The sequence below is a fragment of the Aquila chrysaetos genome, chromosome 5 (genome assembly GCF_900496995.4).
Source record: "Aquila chrysaetos chrysaetos chromosome 5, bAquChr1.4, whole genome shotgun sequence".
Lineage (NCBI taxonomy): Eukaryota > Metazoa > Chordata > Aves > Accipitriformes > Accipitridae > Aquila > Aquila chrysaetos.
The window spans coordinates 4752650-4776063 of NC_044008.1; the positions used below are offsets into that span (position 1 = coordinate 4752650).

Sequence of the window (23414 nt, forward strand, 5' to 3'; positions counted from 1 at the left end):
TTCCAATTTGTCTTACTAGCTTAAAGTCTGCTAAACATAAGAAGGTATCTTCCTCCAAAGCTATTTAATCATCCAGTGGCATTTTGTACTCTTGAAGGGAGGATTCAGAAAAGACACTGGAACTGTTCTAGTTTTAAGGACATGTCTTGTTAAGTCTCCTCCCAATTACGGAAAGAAAGGAAGGGTTTAAGTCATTCTACTGCTCCTGATGACTTCTATCTCCAATATCTGGCACAGAAGGCCACCTGGTCACACTAATTCACCTTTGCAGTGCCTCAAGAAGTATGTGGCACAGCTGATGTGGAAGATGAACCAGATTATATGAGCTGTAGCTTTGTGCTGACCTTTGAGGAGCACCGTTAATAACTAGCTGCCACTTGGACTTTGTATAATTGATTGTAACCCTTTGGGTTCATTTGTCCAGTCAATTTTCCACTCATCATGCACGCAATTCAATCCACATCTCCACAGCCTGGCTATGAGGACACTTGGGAGACTGTGTCAAAAGCCTCGATAAAATCAACCTGATAAAATCAAACTTCCACTGCTTTTCCCTCAACCACCAAACCAGTTATCACATCAGGCACAACTCACCCTTCGTAAATCCATGCTGGTTCTTGCCAGTCACCTATTGGTCCTGCATGTTCTTGGAAATGGCTTCCAGCAGGATTTGCCTAATAACCTTCCCAGGAAGTTAGACTGACAGCCTGTAGTTACTTGGATTCTCCTTCTTGCTCTTCTTGAGGAGGGCTGTGATGTTTGCCTTTTTCCAGACATCACGAAACTTCCCTGATCGTCATCAACTTTCAAACATGACAGCGAGTGGCCTTGCAATGACATTGGCCAGTTCTCTCAAGCAGAGCTGGCTGCATCCCATCTGGTTCCATGCACTTGGGCACATCCAGTTTGCTTATAGCATCTCTAGCTTCTTTTCCATTTACTGTGAGTAACACTTCACTCCCTCAAACAGTAACAGGGACCTGGGAGGCCTGAGAGTAACCCTTGCTAGCAAAGGCTGCGGCAAAGAAGACTTCGAACACCTCAGCATCATCTATCACAAGTGAAAGGCAGTCTTCTAGAGCATCCACAGTGAAAAGACTTTCTTTGAAATGCAGCTTCATAAATAAGCAATGCTGTCTGTGATGGGGGGAAATATTCCTAGAGTTCAGCTACTGGATTTGGGCAGCTCTCGAAATTTCGTTTGATGAAGGAGTCCAGGAATACTCATCTTTCTTATTTTGATTAACTGGGCTTCGTACAAGACCCAGGAGATAACTCTCTGCACACACTGGTACTGTTTGTGTCCAAAGTCCTGCAAAAATGGGTAAGTCCAAACAGCCCCACTTACAGCCCTTAGAAATGAAAACCCTTAAAAAGCGTAAAGTCCCTCAAGCATTTTATGTAGAATCGGGAAGCCAAACCTAGATGTAGGCACTGAACTTAAAGCATCAAAACTATAAGGGTTGAATGCCTACCGCTTCGGCTGGCGCTTATGGGAATTCAGAGGATCAGGCCTGACATTTCTAACTCATCATCACCAATAAATCAGGTTTGACTATTTTCACAAAGAGCCAGCAGCGCTGATGGGAAGCGACTGCCATCACGCATTGCAGACACATCTCTTCGGACAACCTAAATTGTTTATCTTCTTTGCAAGGCTAGTGTAATTGATTCTGCGCTGGTCACTCATGCCAGCAGAATCAACTAAACGCAGGTTGCCCTAGGACTGAGATAATGCATTCCTGGTAGTGCATGATTTGGCATTTGGGCCAGTGGGAAAAGCAGCCTCCTCTTCACCGTCTTCCTCCCTCCCCTTTGCTCTACCCTACTACAGCCGTCGCCGCAAACAAACAACAACATTGTCAAGATCCAAGGAGTTGTCAGCTTACATCAGAAGGCAGGCGGTGACACGACATGTCACATTACAGCACAGACGCTCCAGCTGGCTGTAGAGCTGTCATCATTAGCAGCAAGACACCATTGGGAGCCGGTGTAGCTGGAAGTCGGTGTAGACAGGCGTTTGCTCGTTACGGGTCTGTTTAAGATGCTGGAGCACAACTGACTGTCATACCTGATGTAACGTGTCATGTGCTGTTTGCGCATCCCAGAGTACCTGATTTCACGAGCGTGTTTTCTTTTCTCCTTTTGCGCGACCAAATGCAATTAAAACCCTGGTATGCTTCCTGATGAAGCAACTCAAGCAAATTCAGCAAGGAAAAAAGAAAGAAGTCCTAGGGTAGCCAGACAGTCTTAGGGCATGTCAACCCTCTGTCACCCACTCTTAAAAGTACTCCAACTACCCACAGGCAAGCTGGTATGACCACCAAGCACCGCTCTGCAAACAGAGCTCCAGCCCCAGAAGCCAGGTAGCCACAGCAACAAGGTGTTGTCCAGCCCCATGAGCTCTGCCACACTGAACGAGAATAAACTGCTGCGCTCAGAAGTCACTCCGAAACTCGCTGTCCCAGCCTCGAGCCTGTAATGATCCATTCTGTGGCTTGATAAAGTTGAGAGATGCTCTCTGACTCACTGAAGAGCTGAGGTTGCTGCCTCCTGAGGTAGCCGTCACACAGGAACACGTACACAGCCTCTGTGACTGGCTGGCCAACATAAAATACAAAACCTCCTTGCTGGAAAGCACTGGTATACTTTTATCTGGCAGGCTATATAGATATAAGGTAGATCCCAGCAGGCTGGCTGCCCTGCTAAATAAACGGGAGGAGATAATAGAGACAGGAACGAATGGGTAGAAGCGTCATGGGGGAAAGTAACGGAGACGGAGGTGCTCGTTACAGTATGATTAGCACGTCAGGTAACACTGAGGGGGGATAAGTGGTTGATGCGATACGGATGAGTGACAACCTCTAGCAGCCCATGTACTCAGTGAGTTGGTCGTCTTGGTGTAAGCACACCCAGAGTCAGCAGGCTGCCTGGGGTCACAGGGAATTGGGCTGTAGACATAGCTGACTATCAAGGACAAGACCTCCCTGCACTTGATGGTCAGTGAAACATTTTCCAAGGTGCCTCCCATTAGAAATAAGGATTGCGGCAGCCTTAAGAACTAGGTCCTGCTGCTTTTGCACAGGGTGGATCCCCACAGTCAAATGAGAAATCCCAATAAAGTCCTATTTTGGATACTGCTATTAGGAAAACCGCCTGTAAGCTCAATTCTTTGCAGGATAGGATATTAAGATGGGGCCTTACAACTTGATTTCACAACTGCTAAGTACCTATAAGAGTGCATTATCTGATGTACAAGGTGTGGGAGCCTGGAATCAATGAAAACCAGGTCATGGACAATGACTTGATTTTAATGAAAATCTGCATGCACAAGGATTACTTTTAGATTTCCATCCACAAAATTTTAACTGAAAAACACAAAACCATGACTTTCCACATGGGTGAAAGAAGTAAATTAAAAATAGGATTTTCTAGTAGCTTTTCATTTCTATTTGCAATCCTCCTTTAGAAAAACAGTTTCTGAGTATGCAGAATAAAAGGTTCTCAATTCTCTACCTCAACAAAAGCACAAATGAACTTTCTGCAATATCTGCATGGCCAAAGATCAAATACAATTGCAATCAATAGTGCCACATTTGACAGCCAATCATTTCAAATAACCAAGAGAAAATTGCTTTTATTTGAAAAGGAGTAACAGTTCAGTACAAAGGGTGAGATTCACTGTATTTAACTTCAGTACTCAAAAAGTCAAGGTGACCAAGTTAGTCAATGGAGAGAGCTGTCTTCAAAGAACTATTTGTTGACATCCATCTTGAAGAGGGAAGAATTGCCCTTTGGAGGGACTCTGGAGGGAGCTTAGGTGAGACTCCCCCCTTTCAGAGAGACAATGGTTGTTGCAATACATCCTAAGTGTAGTGCCTATTACATAAAGAAGACATCAATGGGTAAATTTTAAAGTTGGAAGGAGAAAATGAGTATTTTCTAGATATACAGTTTTCTTCAGTGTAGTTGAATATCGAAGCATATATTCTAGAAAGGCCTCAAATCTTGACCTGAATCTCGGATTTGTTAGTATTTTGTCCTAATCGCTCTCCTGCTTAAAAATGTGTCCCTGCTATTCTCTTCACACTTTTTTTGTGCCATTCGTTCTCACCAGGTTTTTCTGCATAAGAGTGACAAGCTCTATATTAAAAGCAGTAATACTCCTACATTTAGAAAGCCAGGAATTGAGTTAATTCAATAATAGCCAAGCTTATAGGAACAGCTCATCATAAACTCAGGACTTCGCTGAATAAACATGGCATTTTTCATAAAAATCTGGACAGCTGCTTGGAGAAAGACAATAGAAATGAACCATTCAGGTGAATATTTCATTTCTTAAGTTGCTATAGAATGAGTCAAATAATTCAATGAAGCAAAATGATAATTAGAAAAGTAAAACTGTCACAATAGAAAAAAATCTTTTGTTCTTGTCTTTTTTTTTCCTCCAGTCAGTTCCATTTTTGAAGCCTCCCAAATAAGAGACCAAATACTGAAGACTTACTTTGCTTTAAGTGTTTCTTCTTGGAAATTCCACTGAGGGTCTTCCACTAGCTGCAGTTCTCGTAAAACACTCCCTGGCTTGTAAGCTGCATTGATCACCATGCTGAGAACCTATTGAGAGACAAAACCAACAACACTGATGGGTTTAAAAGTAGCCCTTGACCACACTGAATATGATCCCAGGTGCTGCATAGGCAGGAGCAGCTTACAGGTGTCAACTTAGGGCCCAGGCTGCACAGGGTAAGTGCTAGATGCAATGAGAAGAGGTCCCAGATTGGATCGATGTGCCAAGTGTATTGTAGATGACACATCAGTCTGATATGGTGGCTGCATTAAATGCTGCTAGCTAACCCCCCAAATCTCCTGTTAATCAGTAATTTTCTTTGAGACAGACCCTCTCACCCAAAGCAGACTCCATTCGCTGCATCCATACTGGCTCATTTTAATAAAAAATGAAAATAATTCTGATGGCTCAACCAGGTACAAAGTCACGTGTACCATTACACACGGAACGGGAAATTTACATACTTGAGCTCAGCAATACGCTTAAGTGTCTGAGTGCTGCGTGCCTCGACTGTATTAAAAGAATATTAATGAAGTCTACACAAAAAGAATTTGCAGGAGGTGTGCCTGAAACCCAGTCTGTGTCCACTCTGTAAAACAAAACACATGTGCCAATCCATTTAATCCAAAGTCTCTGAGAATAAAAATGATTCCTACTATTGACTCCAGTAATCCAAGCTTTAATAGTCCACACTTGGCCTAAGGAGATAAATACAAGAAAAACAAATCTCTTTAACAGCCCCAGACCATGTGTTTGAACACCCTGCATTGTATGCACATGAATGACCCCACAGTGAGTCCAGAGTGGGTTTGATATAATTTAGCTCTTTATCTAATGCCTGTTCTTAATTCTCTGGGGGCCTGCAAATGATTTCAGTGTGATGAGCGTTAAGTTTCCCCAGCACCCATGAACGTGGTTCATCAGAAATGAAAAAGTGACTAGATCATATTGCAAAGAGCAATGTGCTTATGTTTGGGGTTTTTTTGGGTTTTTGTTTTGACTTTTTTTTTTAATCCAGGAACCCGAGGATTTGCTAGCATTCTGAAAACCTTGTAGGATTAATCATTTTCAGGCAAGGGCTTCACTTAAAGCTGCATAGTACCATGTATAACAGCAGTGGTTTGAGTTGCTTGGCTAGGTTGTTTACTAGAAGCAAAATTTGATTTATCATTGGGCCCCTGGAAACATTACTCGAACCACTCTTCAAAAAAGCGCAATTAGAGACACCTAAAGCAATGCCTAATAATAGCACTAACGTCTTAGGCAGCTCTGATCACCTGTACATCTCAGAGCACTCTATGAGGAGGGGCAGAAGCACGCTCCCCATCTCACACAAGGGGAAACTACAACACAGATTTACCCACAGCTCTCCAGCTGGTTCCCATCTCATCACACAACCCTGCTATACTAGTTACTAAGCCACGCTGATTCCCAAGGCAGCAAAAGAAAGCTTCTGAGTGAGCCCGTCCAGTTGCTCCTCCACATCTTTTCTTGCCTGCCTCTCACCGTACAAACTGATGGGGCACTGGCCTCTGACGCAGAGGCACCGAGACCCTACGTAGGGAAGCCAAAGGTGGATTTTCAAAAAAACATCAAGTGCCTGGGTAGCTCCCACGCTCGCTCACAACTCATCAGATGTGTTCCCCTCTTAATCAACAAATCCAGGGAGTCATTAACGCCTACGCAGGAGCTTGCTGGGAAAGCTCTCCTTAAGCACACTTCTGCACCCACCCTGCTTGCTGGTGGGAAAGCCAGGAGCAGAAAGCAAGTGTCTCTTGCTGACCAATTCCCACCAACAGTGCTGTCCTGCTCCTTTATCAGGGCGATGGTGTTTGTATGAGTTGTCAGAACAGTTAGGAAATGAGCAAGAAAAGAAAACCCAACCCTGCAAATAACAGTGTGGCCATGTCTGGGCATTATCCCAGGCACCTAATCAACTCCAGCCCTGCAAAGACACCCAAAATACCAGGACTCTTCTCAAAACCGGCCTGTCATCAGCAGGACTCTGTAAACTTCTAAACTCACTTTAAAAAGACAGCGTTTTGTAAGAACAATCATTTCCCTTTAAGGGAAGAAAAAATGTTTTTTAAAACCTTTGGCTTTTACTCTTCTCGTACCTCAAATAAGTCACTGGGTTTGGCATTTTACCCTACAGCAGAAGTCCATCACCATGTTAACAGTGTTACCTTCTAACAACATTATCGCTTCGTATTACACACTATTAAACACTAGGGAGAAACAAGAACACTGGTTCTTGTGGAAAAATTAACTGTGATTAAAGCAAAAACAGTGAAGAAACCTAGACCAGTTTCCAACTTTCTAGTTTCCAACTTTCTCTGGAGATGGAAAGTTACTCCACCCATATCAGACTGGTCAAATTTTGATCTGATTCACTAAATTCCCTTTGGCTAGAGTGTGACCAGTCAGAGATTTTGGTAGTTTATTTTCAGCCCTCTCCATCAGGAATGGTTTGGGTGCAGCCAGCGGTGCCATGGAGCAGAGGGGTGGATTAGACACCACCAGCCTTTGCAGCTATGCATCTATGAGGTTTTACTTTGCTACTGCTGAACTTTGGATTTTCAGAGTCAAGTAGGTTGGAGTCACATCAGTGAGCACCACCACAAGCCTCTACCCAACCTTATAAGCACCTGACATCTTAGCTATAAAGTTTTCCACGTCATAGATTTTCAAGTGCACAAGGGCCCTTTTCTGAGCACGTCCAGATGTGTCTGATGCCACTGGGCAGTTCAGCACCTTTCTTCCCACCATAGCTTTTTGGTATTTGCACATTTCTCATCTCTCCACCCCTTTTCATTGATGGTCCCAAACCTGGATGAAGCTTTCTCAGGAGGTATCACTGTTGAGGTGCAGTTCAAAATACCATCACACCTCTTCTTCTGTTCAAGAGCCCAATGCTCAGCATCCTTATGAGGAGAAACTCAATTTCCCTCCTCTATCTGAGATATATGCCCACATCTCCTACCTAACAGGAGAGACCCTAACTCCCAGGCTAGCCTCAGGCAGGACAGTAAACAGTTATTTTATTTTACTTGGAATAATGGCGTGTCTGTGGGACAGAGAGAGAAGGGAAAAAAGAGTTGGTGTGGATTCTTTCCTTAGATGATCAAGGATCTAAAAGTGAGCTTTTGTCATAGTCAAGGTTGTAGCACTTAAGTGTTGACATGCTTATGACAGTCCATGACATTTCAAAAATACAGATGTCCAGATCCTAAGTTGGAGGAACTACTACAGCTGAGCTGAAGTCCACAGAGCAGTCTTGAGGAGGATGTTAGTGAACCCTCTTGCAGAAATGCAGTTTATATCCTTCCAGACCACAAAGGTTTCTGCCATTCCAACAGCATATCTGATGACTAATGATAGCACTATCAGCCCGGCTCAATCATACACCTAAGGCTCAGTACAAACTACTTAATTTTCTGAGCACCATGATTTAATTATGCAAATTTCTTGTAAGAAGTCATGCTGTGCTTCAAAAAAGTCAAGTTGCAGAGTGCAACAGCCTTCCTTCACAAATACTGGCTGATTTCTCCTGTTTGCATCAGTTGGACAGTCACATTACCTTTAAGTCCATTTTCTTTTTAAATAGAGAAAGAGCAAAGTATCTTAAGAATAGTAAGAGCAGTAAGCAATAAGACTAATTAATCTTTACAGCATATTTTCCTAAAATATGGTGGGTTATAGATCATCTGAAGTCTTAAAAAAGACACCTCATTTTGTTTTACAATGTTGCCGTGGTGAGTTGCTGGTATAGACAGAACAACTGTTCAGAAGTATTCTTCAGATATTCTGACCCAAGAACTAAATCTAAAGCTGATAATGTGTTTATTTTAATTTAACTTAAAGTTAGCATTGATTACATATCTTAGCCACTATACAGCCACTAATTTTCAGCCCAGATGTAGTTGTTGGATGGCAATAGTTGATGTCTCCACTGTGCTTGGCTCCAAGTTTCAACTTCTTTTCCAACAAGTATCTCAGCAATGAGATAAGATTTGCAGCTGATGTTAAACAACAGGCGTTACCACCTCACTTGCCTCTTGCTGTGAAAGAAACCACAAAAGCAGGAACTTGAGCTGGCACCAGGAATAATGAACAGCTAGGCTTTAAAAATAAGTTTGGCACTAGATAGCACAAGAGTTACTTGTCACTCACCTAAGGCTTTGCATGGATTCACGGATACACGCACACAAACACACACAGAATTAAAATCAGTATTTTTGATCATACTACCAAATAAGCTGCAATTGCTGTCAAGATTTTGCTGGGAAATCTTGCTCAAGGGCTGCCATTCTGGAAGGCACCTTTGCAGTTCCCTCCCTGCAGAGCTCACAACCTCTGAATCCAACGCTAGGACAAAGCAATTGGGCAGAAATCGGAGGGATGCAGCAACAACGCAGAACTCGGCAGAAATGCCTGTTCTGTTGGAAAAGAGGTGCTGCGCAAAAGCAAACCTATCTGTGCTGCTTCTCTCCTGACATCCCAGGTAACAACAGCCCATGCTATTCAAATGGAAGGAGATACTTCTACTCCACACTACAAGGGTATCTCCTAACCTTGTTTAATCCCGAAGCAAGCAGTACTGACCCATAGCTATCTCACTATTAGCGCGCAGGCGAGTAGCACCAGTTTGGAGCTGGATCCAGGATGATGCTTCACCGCATCAGTGATGGAGGTAAGGAAGGACAAGGCCTTGGGGGAAAAGAGGGCTGAGGAGCATCATTAACTACAGTCATGCTGCATTTTTTTGGTTGAGTGTGGAGGAAGGCAGAGGATGGGGAGCCACTTCCTTAGCACCCAGCCAGGAGCAAGGTCTCCCATCACCTAGTGCTAGTGGGGAGAGGACATCTGCTCTCTTCTTGCTTTAGGTAATCCAGGCTGGGGAACGGGACAAGAGTTGGCTGCTCAGCTGGTTTTAGTCTGTGGTTTCCATCAGTGCCAAACACAGCAGCATCTCCGTCATGGAGACTGCTGCCCACTGTGAACTGGCTGGCGACCGGCACAGATTTTTAACTGGAGCGTCTCTAAAGGCAGTGAGTGATGGCTGGAGACCAGGGTGATTTAAAAAGCTCTCACCAGACTGCTACGGACTCCGCTCTTCCTTTGTAGCTGTTGTTTTGAGTTGTCTTTCCCACCCTCCCCTGTGTGTTGCCAAAGTAAGGCCCATGTATAATTTATCTATTCCAGACAAGTTATGCTGATGCATAATTTACAATGGCCTGAAATTTTCCTATATAGTGAGAGAGAGATAATTATAATGCATTTGCATTCTTGGGGCCACATCATCAGCGGGTGTAAAGTGAGACGAAGGCATTGAGCTCAGCACCGAGGGCGGGCTCGGAGGGATGGGGAACCTTGCGAGCTCTTCAGCTGTGCAAAGCCTGGTGGCTGTGGTCTTGGGCTGGAGGAGATACCTCCTGCAATGTTCTCACCACTCAGCTCTGCAGTCCTTCTGGGTGCTCTGGCAGCTGCTACAGATCTTTGTCTCGATGCAGGGACGTCTTCTTTGTCACTTCTTGCCTCCTCCATGTGCTGGGTACCCCTATCCTCGCCCCTGCCCATGGTTCTCTGAGCTGCTGACCCCTCTCTTGTCTCAGCAGCAGCTGATATGAACCAGGTGTTATCTCCCCTACAGCAACACCCTGAAAGCCTTCTCTTCACCTTTTCCAGAATTCGGGCCTGGTCCCCATGGCCAGAATGAGCTTCAATTTATCTGCAAAATAACACTGACCAATGCTGGACCATTGCCATTGTCCTGCTCCTTGGGAAGTTGTTCATGTCTCCAAAAGCAAGATGCCCATATCTCACTGACACGGCTATTTGCTCCTTCAGCTAGCAATTCTGTAAGGGGGCAGAGCAAGAGAAAACAGGCTTTCTGTAGGAAACTCAGGTTGGTTTACACAATTGGTAATCGGTCCCATTCTTGAGGAATTTGGAGAAGCTGGTGTTAGTCTATGCAGCAAAGCCCTAAGATACTAGGGGAGGACGTGGCACAAACTTTGCACTGCTTATGTTTTCAAAATCCAAATTCCAGGAGGAAAGGAGGAAGAAACATTAGCATAAGTACTGACTGTGCATGCCTCGTGTTTCCCCCATGTTGTTTTTTCATTGCCTGTTTTTCAAGTAGCAGCAGATTGCTAACGCTTGCCGTCAGCAAGCCACTATGGACTTGCTTTCAAATTTGGCAGCTGTCAACTTTTGCTCTGCAACCACTTTATCCTGCTTTCTGCTGCGGGCTATTTTTGACTTGCCTCTTTGAGACCCAAGTGTCCCACCTGCAGAGGCAGCTGGATTACTGGGCTTTCTTCATGGCCCAGCTTTCAACCATGTGAGACAACCAGCAGTACTGTTGTGCATAAAGCAGTGCACGTAGGTGATGAGGAAGTGAATGGGGACACAAGAGTCACTCTACAGTACAGTACAGAGGTGTTTTCAAAAGTAGTGGGTGATTTGGGAGGAATCTCACCTTCCAGGTGTTTCTGTTAAGGGCTGGGATTCATCTAATTTCAGGCAAGTCCAAACATCCTGAGCTGGGCACTGAGGGTCTTGCAAATCCATCAGATAAATGGACACCTAGAAGTTCCCATACTTTTCCACCAAGGGCAGAGGGAGCTCAGATATGGCCTTGCGTCCACATCAAGTGCAGTTCATATAGGTACGGACCTGAAAGCTGGAAGATCTGGATTTCTGAAGACCCAAGTCAAACTGAAATGGTGTCCAAGGCACCAATGGCACCCTGCTTATCCAACAGTACCATCCTGCTGTCCTCTGCCACCTGCAGTCACCTTGCCTTTCATCTGTATATGGACTGTAACCTTTGTGGAAAATATTTATGCATTTTTTCAAACAAGTTAGCTTTTCTCTTGAGATCAACAGCAAGCACTCATGGATTTGGCCCAAAGCAAGCATTGATTGGGTCAGGATGAAGTGAAGAGGCAGTGGTGCTCTGCCATCCCTGCTGCGTGGGATCAACCCATCCACATTCAGCAAGAGCTGGGCACGCCACAGCTTCCACTCAGCACATCGCACACAGCCCTGCTTGGCTTTCTCTCCTGTTCACTTTGGATCTCGATGGTTTGGGCCCCATCGGACCATGGTCACATATACAACGGTGTCACCCACACTGAATCTGCTGGCCCAACAGCATCGTGGATGCTGAGAAACAGGTTGATGGCAAAAACCGCAGAGGTCCTCTTTGGGGACGGCTCTGGTCAGAACATGAATTCTCTTGCACACAGTTAGACAAAACTTGCTCCCAACCAACAGAACTCTCCATGTTTCAAAAATGGCACCTCTCCCATCAAAACCCACAGTGCATATACCTACCCTCTCTTCCCAGCTTGCAGTTTTCACTTATGGAAACCACCATGGAGCTCCAGGACAATTTTAGGTGCATTCTTTTCAAATTCTGGGCCTGGTAACCCATGACCCATGCTTTCCCCAGAAATCCCCCCAAAAGATAGCTGAGCCGTACCTCTTTGAGGACCAGCACGCACTTGCCAGGCCCGACAGACTGAGGTAGCTCTGCTATTCTGCCTTTGTTTAAATATGGACCTGAGAAGCAGCGGTGGTTGATGTAGAGCTGAGGGCAGCAGTATCTCCCATTGATGGTGCCTGCAAGGAGAAAGTAGCGTTGATGTGTGTGTAGCGCTTTTGTACAATAAATCAAGGGCCCTTCTTCTTCCTCCTAGATGTGGGAAGGAGGGGAGAAGAGTAGAGGAGGCACAAAAAGTCTTCCTTGAGATAAAACGTAGAGAAGCCTCTGCTACTTGAATCCATCCAACACTGGAAAAGCAAGTGTCTTTAATAGCAACTGATTTGGCTGCACACCCTACCGAAAGGAGAATCAAGAAAGGATTTCATTCATAATGTGACCCAAACCTCTTCCATAACTTGCATCACAGATGGACATGAGTGACTCAGTTGCAACTTGCCAGAAAGAGAATGTATTAGCTGCCTCTCACAGATACGGAATAGGCTCAGGGAGAAAATTCAAGTGGAGAGCTCTACAAACCCCTCTTCAGCTACTGTCCAGCCCAGTAAGCACTGCAGTGCCATTCCCCTGACCCAACATGGGTCTACAGAGCAGTTTTCTTTGTCTGGGCTAATTACTCTGGGCTCCTTTATAGCCCATGGAGAGAAGTGTGTACTTCTAGATGCGGTCCATGTGCCATCCAAGTGGTTATCCACTTTTTGGTTATCATACCCAAAAAGAGCCTGTTTCTCCCCATTTGATTGTAAAGGGGCCCTGGGATGTTGGCTCAGATGCCAATGTGTGTCCTGCAGTCTGCTGAAATAAAGTGAGTTAAATCCTGCCCCTCCTGCTGAGTCTATGCAATTAACTGAATGAATATTGCGCTCTCAGAGCCTCCTGCCATTGCTAAAGGGGAGAAAAATTTGCCTTTAGCAGAAGCAGCAGCCATGCCACACAGTCTTGATGCTAACACAGGGACCCATTAAGTCCGGGTGTAAGCAATTTCACTGATGCCAATTAAAAAGTCGCATCCACCTCCACCAGAGCTTCATTAGCCTGGCCCTAACATTGTTAGCTGAAATGGGCAAGCTGCAGGGGAACGCCGCTAACCCCAGCAAGACACGATGCTCACGTGCAGAGGACCAGACCCTCTGTACATCAGAGGCTCCTCGCGCCGGTGGTGCGCCCACACCACCTCACCATCCCTGAGGATGCGGTCCTGTCTCCCCACCCGTATGACACACTCGCTCCCTTTTTGGGGTCATTCCCTTCCACGCAGGCAACAGGTCCTTGAAATAAGGATCCTGCTGGTGCCGAGCAGCCTTACCTGTTGTGTCTGGCTGAGGAACCGGGCAGAGGTCATGAGGTATTTTCTCAACAGGCACTGTGGATGGTAACCTGTTAAACAGCAATTCAGTGTATTTTAACAGTGTCGGATGGAGCAGAACCAGCCTTCAGGCTGGACCGAGAGATATACCAGCACCCGCCTGGACCAAGGAATGGCCATACCTCAAATGCAACACCACTTCCACATGGTTCATCATAGCCCAGGGCCAGCATATTGCAGAAGGAGGAGACAGATTCGCTCCTCCTCCAAAAATATACTCTGGTCTGTGAGCTTTAGCCCTTCAGGCTGCAAATATTCACACTTAAATCCCTTAAATTCTAATTTCTAGAAACTGCAAGGGTTAGATAGGGAAATGCCCTCCTGGTACATGTTCGCCTTCCATAAGCGTCCCTTATTGGCCATCAGACACTGGCTACACAGTCCCAGCCAGTAAAAAATTTCTATTACAAAGATTTTCTAATATGCTCACAAATATTTTAGATTTAAAATAATCCCCTTGTCAGCTCTACTGCAGTATCTGGGCAGTAGTTAGCAAAGTCACTCAGCTGCTCTATTATCTCCCCTGAAAGACCTGATGCATCCCAGTAAAAGTATCACCTTAAATAACAAAAACTTACTGCTTTTCTGGTTGCACAACTGCAATTCTTCTCTTCCTTCGCACTGCAAAAATGAAGCAAGGAAGAAAAAAACAGTTTTGTACCCTTCTGTCCTATAAAGTATACCCATAATGCATAAAGAGCTGTATAAATGCACTGACTATAAAATGACTTCTAACACAATGAAATGGTACTTAATTACTATCGCCATCTTTTCTTGGTTTTTTTTTAAGTAAGTCACTACATCATTAAAACCTACTTTAAAGATGTAATAATACATTTAATCTTTCCTCTGGAATGCTAATATCGTGTTTTATGGGATCGGTATAAAAAAAATTAAAATAAAAACACAAATATTTTTCCATACAGAAACACATATGGGTAAGATTACGTTTTACAAGCATGATTACCTCCAGCATAATTTATCCCTAGCTATAAATTGTGATAAGGCTGCATAATGTTGCCATAGCAGTATTCTCCCAAATTAGGCCCCGGCTGCCTGATTTTTAACTTAAGCATATTTAACTCTTCAGAAGGGTTGACACATTTTAAAATTTGCCTTTCAGATGTTAATTAATATAAACAGCGAGGCTAATTTTTTGTCTGGTGGCTTGAGGTCGGGGTTGGATAGTTTCTGCGAGGAACGGGAGAACACCACCAAGCCACTGAGCACTCATGAACTGCCTTCAAATGCAAATGGAAAGGAAAGAAATTGGTCTTAATACACACTGGAGGCAGGACAAAACACTATGGGCTTACTTGTGCCAGAAGAGATTTAAATTAAACACCAGGGAAATCTCTGAGCTGGTAAGGGCAGTGAAATAATGGGATAGATACCCTGGGAAGGAGCAGAAACTCCATCACAAGAGGCCAGCAAACGTTTCGTCATTTAGACGGAGCAGATCCTGTTTCGGAGAGGGAGCACCTGGATGGCCTCTTTATGTCCATTCCACCCTATATTTTATGGGCTTTTTCCAATTTGAGGTCCTGTGTCCCTAATTCACTCAGCTGCCCAAGTGAATTTGGCTCGGCGCAACGAAACCTGGTTTCACTCTGACAACCCCACCGCAAACCCAGAAGCCACACTGTGCAATCCCAAACCACATAACAGCCTTTCCCAGTGAAAACAATCCCATTTTTAGAGGGACTGACCACACAGACAAGTACAAATTGCATAATACCAGTGCTGCGGAGTCTGGTCACTAAATAGATTTATTACTATTTATTACAGTACGCTCACAGCCTGGTTACCAGCCTGCTAGTTAGGTTGGTAGTTTCAAAAATTGGATTATAGACATAAGACAAACTCCCTGATAAATCCGTTGATGTAATATCTGTGCTGCTTGAGGTTTCCATGTACTTACAAACAGCTTTGTGTGGTGGAGTTAGGTTATAAGCATTCGCTTCACACCAGCCAACGGGGAAAATGTCCATAGACTCTACATCAACTATGTACTCTGGAGAGGGCATCTGTAAACCTATAAACACAAATTTATAATGTAATTTAGACATGGAAATACCAAGCCCAGAGCCATTTGAGCATTCATCATGAACCAAGGGAAGCAAATGATGGAACACGTAAAAGTAAATCTGCTTCCCTGCATCAAAATCAGGCATCATTTCACCTTCAGTTTTGCACAGACAGCAGTGATAAGGCTGTTGCATTTACAGTGCAACGTGATTCCAGAGAAAAACCCCATTAAGAGCACACTAAGGCTGCACAATGAAGCAGCCAAAGCCGGTAAGGTTAAACATGCATGACCTTCCCCAACAAGACAGCCTGATTGCCCCCTTGGTTGTTCTGTAGATTTGCACAAGCAAGTTAGCGGAACGCCAGCTGGGTGCTTGCTCTTACTGGTAAAAAGAGTGCTGTAGCAGGATAATCGCTAATGGGATACGCCTTTATGCCCCAGAGCCCCCCTGAAGCTTTTTCACGTAGTTCTGCCCCTGACTCGCTGTTTTTAAGGGTGGGAGATGGCCCCTCTTCTGTTTAGAGGTGCCATGAATTCTCCTAGGGCTCCTCACTACAACATGACCTGATCACCCAAACACGGGAGAGTCGGTATAAAAACCCCAAGGGGGACAGATGCGCTAAGATCTCTGGCATAACACTGAGTCCAAAACCCCACTGAAAATCTCCGCTTAAAGCAAGTCTCTTCCAGTTTGGTTATTATGTCTCCTCTAGAAGACACTCTCCTGTCTTGGTTTACGTGGGTCACACTCAAAGCCCATTGCAGCAAATGGAAATATTCCCACTAGCTTTGAGTTCTTTTGAAAACACTCTGGGTCCTGAGTCAAGACACCATTTAATTATTCCAATTCAAGTCCATCTGTGCTGGCACAGCCTGGCCAGCAACTTCACTCCCCTCTGCCACTTCAACCCTAGGACCTATAGCTCCAGCACCAGCGTGAGATGATCTCCTAATAAAAGAGACCAAAGGATCAGCAGCTTCCCCTGCAGCATCCTCGCCTTTGCATCTGTTACAGCATCTTTGCCTCCTGCTTAATGCAGCCGTGTTTGACTGTGCACAGCTAGATGACTACGGCAAACTTCCCACTAATGAATGTTCATCAAGGGCTTGCAGTGTAATTGAAACAGTAATTGAACTTTGTGATGGGAATGCCATTGAGGCTGAGATGCAGCATTTGGATCAATCTTGTCTCTAGTAATAAACTTGCTGCACTTTTCGAGTGTGTGGTTGTATGAAAACCCAAAGGAAGCAGAAAAAATAAGTGCTGGCGCTCACACTGCTGGAGACAATAATTTAAAAAATGAAATCCCGACGTCTACATAGGTTCATGGATGTCGTCATGGTATTCCCCTGAGCCCTGCACCATGTTCACGGATCACACATTGAACGTACAGTCTCTATTTCACCAGGATATGGGGAGGGAAAAACGACGGGATGAAGGCACACGACAGAGGACACGACCTGCTCATATGAGCAGCTGAGCCTCAATGCGAGATCTCAGCAGCTGGCATTCCCTGCAAAACCATTTCCCTCCACGAGGAAATACCAAGAGGTCACTGATCAGTCTGAACCTGATGAAAGCTGCACTCTCCAGTGGGCAAAACATTTTCGCCTAATGCCACAAATCCAGCCAAGGAACCGATGTGAGAACTGCTGAAGTCAGTGGCAAGACAGGCATGAAGTGAGCAAGCCATGGATCAAGCCTGAAACACAGCAAGAGATCAACACAGTCCCCACTGAAATTTCACCAGATCTGGGAAAATCCACTATTTTCATTACTGTAACTGTTCTACAGTGTTATTCTGACCAAATAAACAGATCGAATGTACCTTCCTGCTTGCAAGAAACAACAGATGCGACACGAACGTTTTGAAGTTTACAGCTGCAGCCACCCTGACGAGCGAGGAAGCACCACAATGTCTGCTCTCCTGCAACACCACCATTTCTCTTGTAAGACGTATTCACAGCTACTCTGTCCTCCCGGGCACTGCTTCTTCCCTCTGGTAACTGATAACCCTGCCTTCCATTTCTGACATCCTACCGCTTTGTTTGGCCTCGCTCATATACGTGGAAAACAGCTTGTCTGAGACTCATTAGTTTCATTTGCTGCATTTTACGCTGCCATCTTCTCAGACTAAGAAATGTCCGTGAGATTTGAGAGGTTAAATGGAAAAGAAGACAACAAGGAGATTGGAAACAGGATGAGGAAAACCTCCATCTCATGCTACGAATCTTACAGGATGGGCAGAATAGAGCAGCAATGCTAGAAATCTCTCAAAGGGAAAATTATGGAAAATCTCCCTGGTGAAGCGATTAACAAAAGGGTTTTCCTCAAATTCCTAGGCTGCGCAGAGAGTGTACATTATTACTTGTATAAATTCACACCGGAAAGCTTCAGCTTTAAAATCTAAAATGAACCAGTAAAAATTAACAATGCAGATGATGAGTAATAAAGTAGCAGAAAGTGATGGGATGTGCACAGCATCGCATCAGCCCTATGCTTCTTTTCCACCACGGGGGAACTATACTGCTGCTCATTAAATGCTCACCCTGAAGTTTACAGAGTTTTGCTACTGTACAAAGCGTGATTTATTAAGCAATGTTCCCTCATGTCTAACTCAACGCCGCTTAACTACTGCGTCCTGTTTTATGGCTGCAGTTTGGGCTGTCAAACAGCGAAACTGGGAGGGCAACAATGAAAGCTTCAGACACGCCCATGATAAATGGTGGGACCCGAGGTCTTCAGCCATGGGCTCCCATGGTACTTGGGAAGTCTTGCTGCTACCAGAATATAAATAATCAGTTAGAAACAGTAGTGTATTAATGGAGTCAAAAAAACATGCCACAGTTCAAGCCACATTTATTTTACAACTCTGCAAGCAGGGTTTTGGGGTTTTGTGTTTTTTTTAATGCCTAGTTTTAGCCTAACACTGTGCATACTCTAGTCATGTATTTCAACAGCAGCAAGGATTTCTTTTTATTTTTGCAGTCTTGCATCTCTTCCTTTTACTACAGATCATTCTATTCCTGGTATTGAGATATAAACCAAGTGTAAAACGTCTGTATATCAGAACTCAAAAGACAAGGAGATGCATGCAGGTTTTTTTATGATAGGTTGTAAAAAAAACCCTTTAAGAAATTAAAAGAGTAAAAGGCAGGGAGAAAGAGATGAGGGAGGGGAGCAAGGTGGGAGTGCGTGGCCCTCTCCCTGCCTTTATTCAGGGTCTTGGAGGACTAGTTGATTTAGAGACCCAAAAACCAGCACTTCCTATTCACTATAATGGGCCAGAGTTTAGTGAACACTGAGTCCCTTTGAAAGTATTACAGCTTAGGGGAAAAAAAAAAAAAAGAAGGATTCCCAAACCCCATAAAATCTGCATATAAAAGAGAAGGCACCTGGCCATTTAAGAAGGAGAGTTGCCAAAATGGGCCAGATTACTTGACCAGATGGGTGTAAATTCGACAACAGCCCTAGTGAGAACTGAATTTCAAACAAGCATTGATTCCAGCTCTTTAACAAAAATATTTACCACGTGTCCAGACCAGGCTGCAGATGAGCTTTAGCCACCCCGAGTCAGAAGGCAACCAGTCGTCTCAGACGAAAAACCCAAAACCCGCCATTGCGCGCAGCTCCACCAAAAGCAAAGATGCAAAGTTGTATCTGCTCTGTACGCCGGAGGTAATCACAGAGGACACAAACCGCCTGGGGTGTCAGGGATGGAGAAGGATGACAACCCAGCTCTCCTACATCTCCCACCTCTGCCGCATTCGGGCGCACACCTGCAGCTCTGCTCTCCCCAGACCTCAGCCGGCCCAAACCACGAGGCTTAGCAGCAAAGACATGAGGAGCACGAATGGTTTGCCCTGCCAAGCTTTAGGTCAAGAGGAATCTCTCTTTAGATAGCAACTGAGTTACAAATCTCTGAGAATGGAATTTATCACGGAGGCAGCCTTGTCTACCATATAACGCTACTTCTGTAAAGCTAACCAGCACAGAAAATCTGCCTTTCTTATAGAGCAAGCTGCTAGCACAGATGAGGTACTTTGGGTTACCTGACAACGTTTTTACTAACTTTAAGGGATTTGATTAGAGACCTTTCCTCTTGCACAAATTGCACTGCACATTGTCAGATGCTGAAATACTTCTTGGGTTATTATAATCAGGGTAGCATGATGCTGAAGGTGATGTGCCAGGTGATGATGAAGCAATACAGCTACTATCTATCTGGCTTCCACTGTCTTTCAGCCCCAAAACACTGAGAGCTGAGCATCTTGCAGAGGAGGGAAGGTGACTTTTTGTGCAGATCAGGCTTGAGACTTCATCTTACATGGGATCTCTGCAAGAACGTCTTGCTGCGAGCCCTGTTCCTCTGTCCCTTCTGGAAATCATGGACTTGACTATGGTTTGTTCTCCCATTAACACTTTCCTACCTGTTTCACCCTGCAAGGGCCAAAATAAACTTGCGCTAATCTCTGAGAACGAGGCTTCACGCTGCTTTTGCAGAAAAAATCTTGACAGCAGCCCAGATTTAATGCACTTCAGGGGAATTCCTCATGAGCCACCACACTGACCCCACAGGCCGTCAGAGAAGACACGGACGACTCCTTTCCTCCTTCCCACCTCCTGCTACAGAGCTCCCACGGAGCAAGCAGGTGTCACTGACTTTAGCAAAGGAAAGTCTTGCTCTGTTTCCCTTTGATTCTGCTCTCTGCAGGACAACTCTGCAACCTGGAGCCCAGCACAAGCTTTGTTTCTCCCCATCCCTTCTTCCCGTTAGAAGACCGGGATACCACCAACACGCAGTACTCCCTGAGCTGCAGAAGATGACCGCGTCTTGCCTTCCTCCCAGCTCACTGCGACAACATGCCATTGTATTCCCTGGGGTTGTACGTAGCAAGTGTTTAAGAGACGCTGCTCCTTCATCGGCCCAATCTCTCAGGGATGCCTTGAAACATCTAGCGGCATCTATCAGAAACGCATAGGGAGAGCTGCACAGCGATCTACCTACCAGCACGTGATTGCAGGCAAAGCGGTGGGGGTATTTTAACATCACGTCTCCCTGAACCATCGTGGTAGCTTAACCGAATGCATTTTAATTTGCAAATGGGGTGTTCCAGCAAGATGTTGATTTTTGACTCTGTCAGGGCTGGCAGCACAAGTAATGGCACATTTGCCTCATGCATTCTTCAAGAGGCAGAAGCACAGATCTTAGAGGTTGGTGATGAGCAGGACTATGGGCCACTAGAAGTGCCTTTGATATTTTCATGGCTCTCCAGAAGAAAGCAAAGCAGCATATTGCATTTGCAATTGATGCTGCCCCAATTACTATTGATTTCAGAGGGAAACTGAAGCTCTTATATTCATTACAGGTGAAGCCAGTAGCTTCAAACACCAGTGTGTTACCTTGATGGGTAAAAATTAAACTATGTTGTGACAAAGATACTTGCTACAACAAATTTATGGTTTATCACAGTGCCCATCAAAACACTTAAATGAGCATGGCTTTCTGCTCTCAGTGACTTTACAAATAACACTGGTTTTAAAGCAATAAGAAGAATCCCTGTGTTGTTCTAAATTACACTCACCTAAGAAGTCCTTGCCCAGATGAATTGAGAAAGAATGTCCCAAGAGCAAAACCACATTAAAAACGAGCTCATCTCTACCTCATTTCAAGAAAGGTAGAAATGGAAGTTTTTATACGGTATTATGCTCTGCTAGTTTTTCAGCACTCTCGTAATACTGCTTGTACAGTGGTGGGTGGTGTTCTCCGTGGGATGATGGCTTTCTAAAGTCTGCGTTACAGAGTTACTGCCTACAAGAGCTCTCTTAAATCAGCAAAGGAAATTGTACAGTCACAGAGAGGAGGGATGTGAGCGTGCGATGGCCATAGTGAGGAGCAGCATATAATGCAGAAGTTTTATGGGCCTAGGTGAAAAAAAAGGAGCAAAAGGAAGAGGAAGGAAGGAAGGAATGAGGTTGCAGGGGGAGAGGAGATCCCACGAGAGCGTGTTGGAAATCCCAGTGGAAGTCTCAGCCGCACAAGTGAGGCAAACATCCATTCCCAGGATGGAGGCCTATGATGATGGCAGTGAGGAGGTTTCTATCGTCAATGGAGATCATGCGGATAGAGTCCACATGGATGGGAGGATGGAAGATCTTGTGGCTCCCTCGTGGAGAGAGCAGGGGAAGATAATTCTTAATAACCTTTATTATTATTATAATCTATTATTATTGGTCAATGTGTATAAAGAGGAAAGGCTGGAGAAAGCAATATTGTGCCGAGGATGAAGGACAAAATTAAGAGAGCATTTGAGTGAACCACACAAACAGAAGAAGCCTTTACAGCACATACCTTCAAGGTGAAGCCACATTAACCGTCCTTTAACTGAGGTGATAGAAGCGACACATATCTCTGCAGGGTTCCTGGGGTTCACCGCCTCCAGCTTCATGTTCTTAGTAAAGCCACGGCTGAAGGATGTCTGAAAGAGTCAAGGACCAACACTGAAACATGGCACTGCAGCACTCCATGACTTTAATTAGGCTGTCCACTGGGAAGCATAAATTTAGCATGGTTTGCTTTTCACTGGAAGTGCAGGATACACTGAAGAACACAAAGGCATCCAGATTCAACATGAAGCTACCCTGGACACCCATATGAAAAAACAACGATGGCAACAAATCAGGAAGCAATGTATTTCATGGTTTACTCCAATCCCTAACTCTCAGAGACTGGGAGGAGGTTACTCCACACCAGCTCCAAGTATATTTGAATGATTGCTAGCGATGCATTTACTGGCCACTGTTGGTGGCAAAATACTACACAGAGGGTTCCCAGATCTGCTGCACCTGAGCATCTTTCACCTTGCTAGAAGAAGTCTTGTAAAGCAAATAACCCATCTTGCCTGAGACCAGAGAAACTTCTTCCCACATTTAGTTGCCCAGGCTGACTGAGTCTGGAGAAATTTGAGTAACTGATTCAAGTATGTTTTTCTTCATGGAGTATTTTAAGCTTAAGGTACAAGGTCCTTCTCTGTAGACTTCAGGTACATTAGTTCATCAGTTGCAGGTGGGTGTAGATGGAGCCAGCTGCGTTTACTGCTACAGCAGTACCTTGTACACTTAAATACAGCACCAAAGAAACAGGTCTTTCATGGGTTATCTGAGGCCCCCGCTGCCCTCCCACTCTTCTCCACTGAAGGCAAAGCCAGGTCAGATATTACAGCAATGGTCCCCAAATGAGCGGTCATCACCCCAAGTAAGAAACACAGGACCAAAACGTGGGGTCACGAGCTTGCGAGAATGCAGCATCCCCCGTTGTACTAAGAGTTTGGGAGCCTGAGAGAAGCTGCAGTTCAAATCATTCAGGTACCACCGCTGTAGGCTAATATATGCCTGGGCGAACTGCTTCAGCCTGAGGTTGGCCTGGCCGTGGGATAGCAGCAGGCTCCTCCTGCTCCTGCCAGAGCCAGGATGGCTCAGCCCCAACCTAACGAACCACAGCTCCTGTTTGTAGTCATTGCAGGTGATCCCAAGTGCAGAGGGATCCCAAGACCCTACAACCTCTCCAAAACCTTCCCCACAAGCCGAGCCTCAAGCTACTCTTCACCTACCTTCATCTTTACCCTCTGTCCCTTCCAGTGTCCTCTCTTCCTTCACTTAAGGTCAGTCCCTTCCCAATATCCCCACCACCACTATCGCTGAAAACAGACTAATGAAATACCTGTGGCCATGCCACGGCTTCCTTTTCTTGCATTTTCCTCCCATCTGTCCCATCCATTTGGCAACGCATCAGCTCTGAGTGCTTGCATCTCTCTGCACACAACACCACAAAAAGGTTCCCCCTCTTGGCTGAGATTTTGGCTAATAATAATTAAGATGGGTAATAATTGTCACTGACTCAAAATGACACCAATCTCTCATGCAGCAGCTGAAAGCCAG

General features: G+C 45.0%; 1 protein-coding gene across 2 annotated transcripts in view; it reads right to left on the bottom strand.

Moving 5' to 3' along the window:
• The window catches only part of SFMBT2 (Scm like with four mbt domains 2), a 122599-nt gene that overhangs the window by 17400 nt on the left and 81785 nt on the right, over nucleotides 1–23414 (bottom strand). For both annotated transcript variants that reach the window (XM_030015702.1, XM_041123867.1), the window contains 6 exons: nucleotides 21829–21955; nucleotides 15368–15481; nucleotides 14025–14067; nucleotides 13387–13457; nucleotides 12060–12199; nucleotides 4505–4614 (listed from right to left, as the gene is read on the bottom strand). In XM_030015702.1, coding sequence (XP_029871562.1) covers nucleotides 4505–4614; nucleotides 12060–12199; nucleotides 13387–13457; nucleotides 14025–14067; nucleotides 15368–15481; nucleotides 21829–21955 — 605 coding nt within the window. The remainder of the gene's footprint in view (nucleotides 1–4504; nucleotides 4615–12059; nucleotides 12200–13386; nucleotides 13458–14024; nucleotides 14068–15367; nucleotides 15482–21828; nucleotides 21956–23414) is intronic.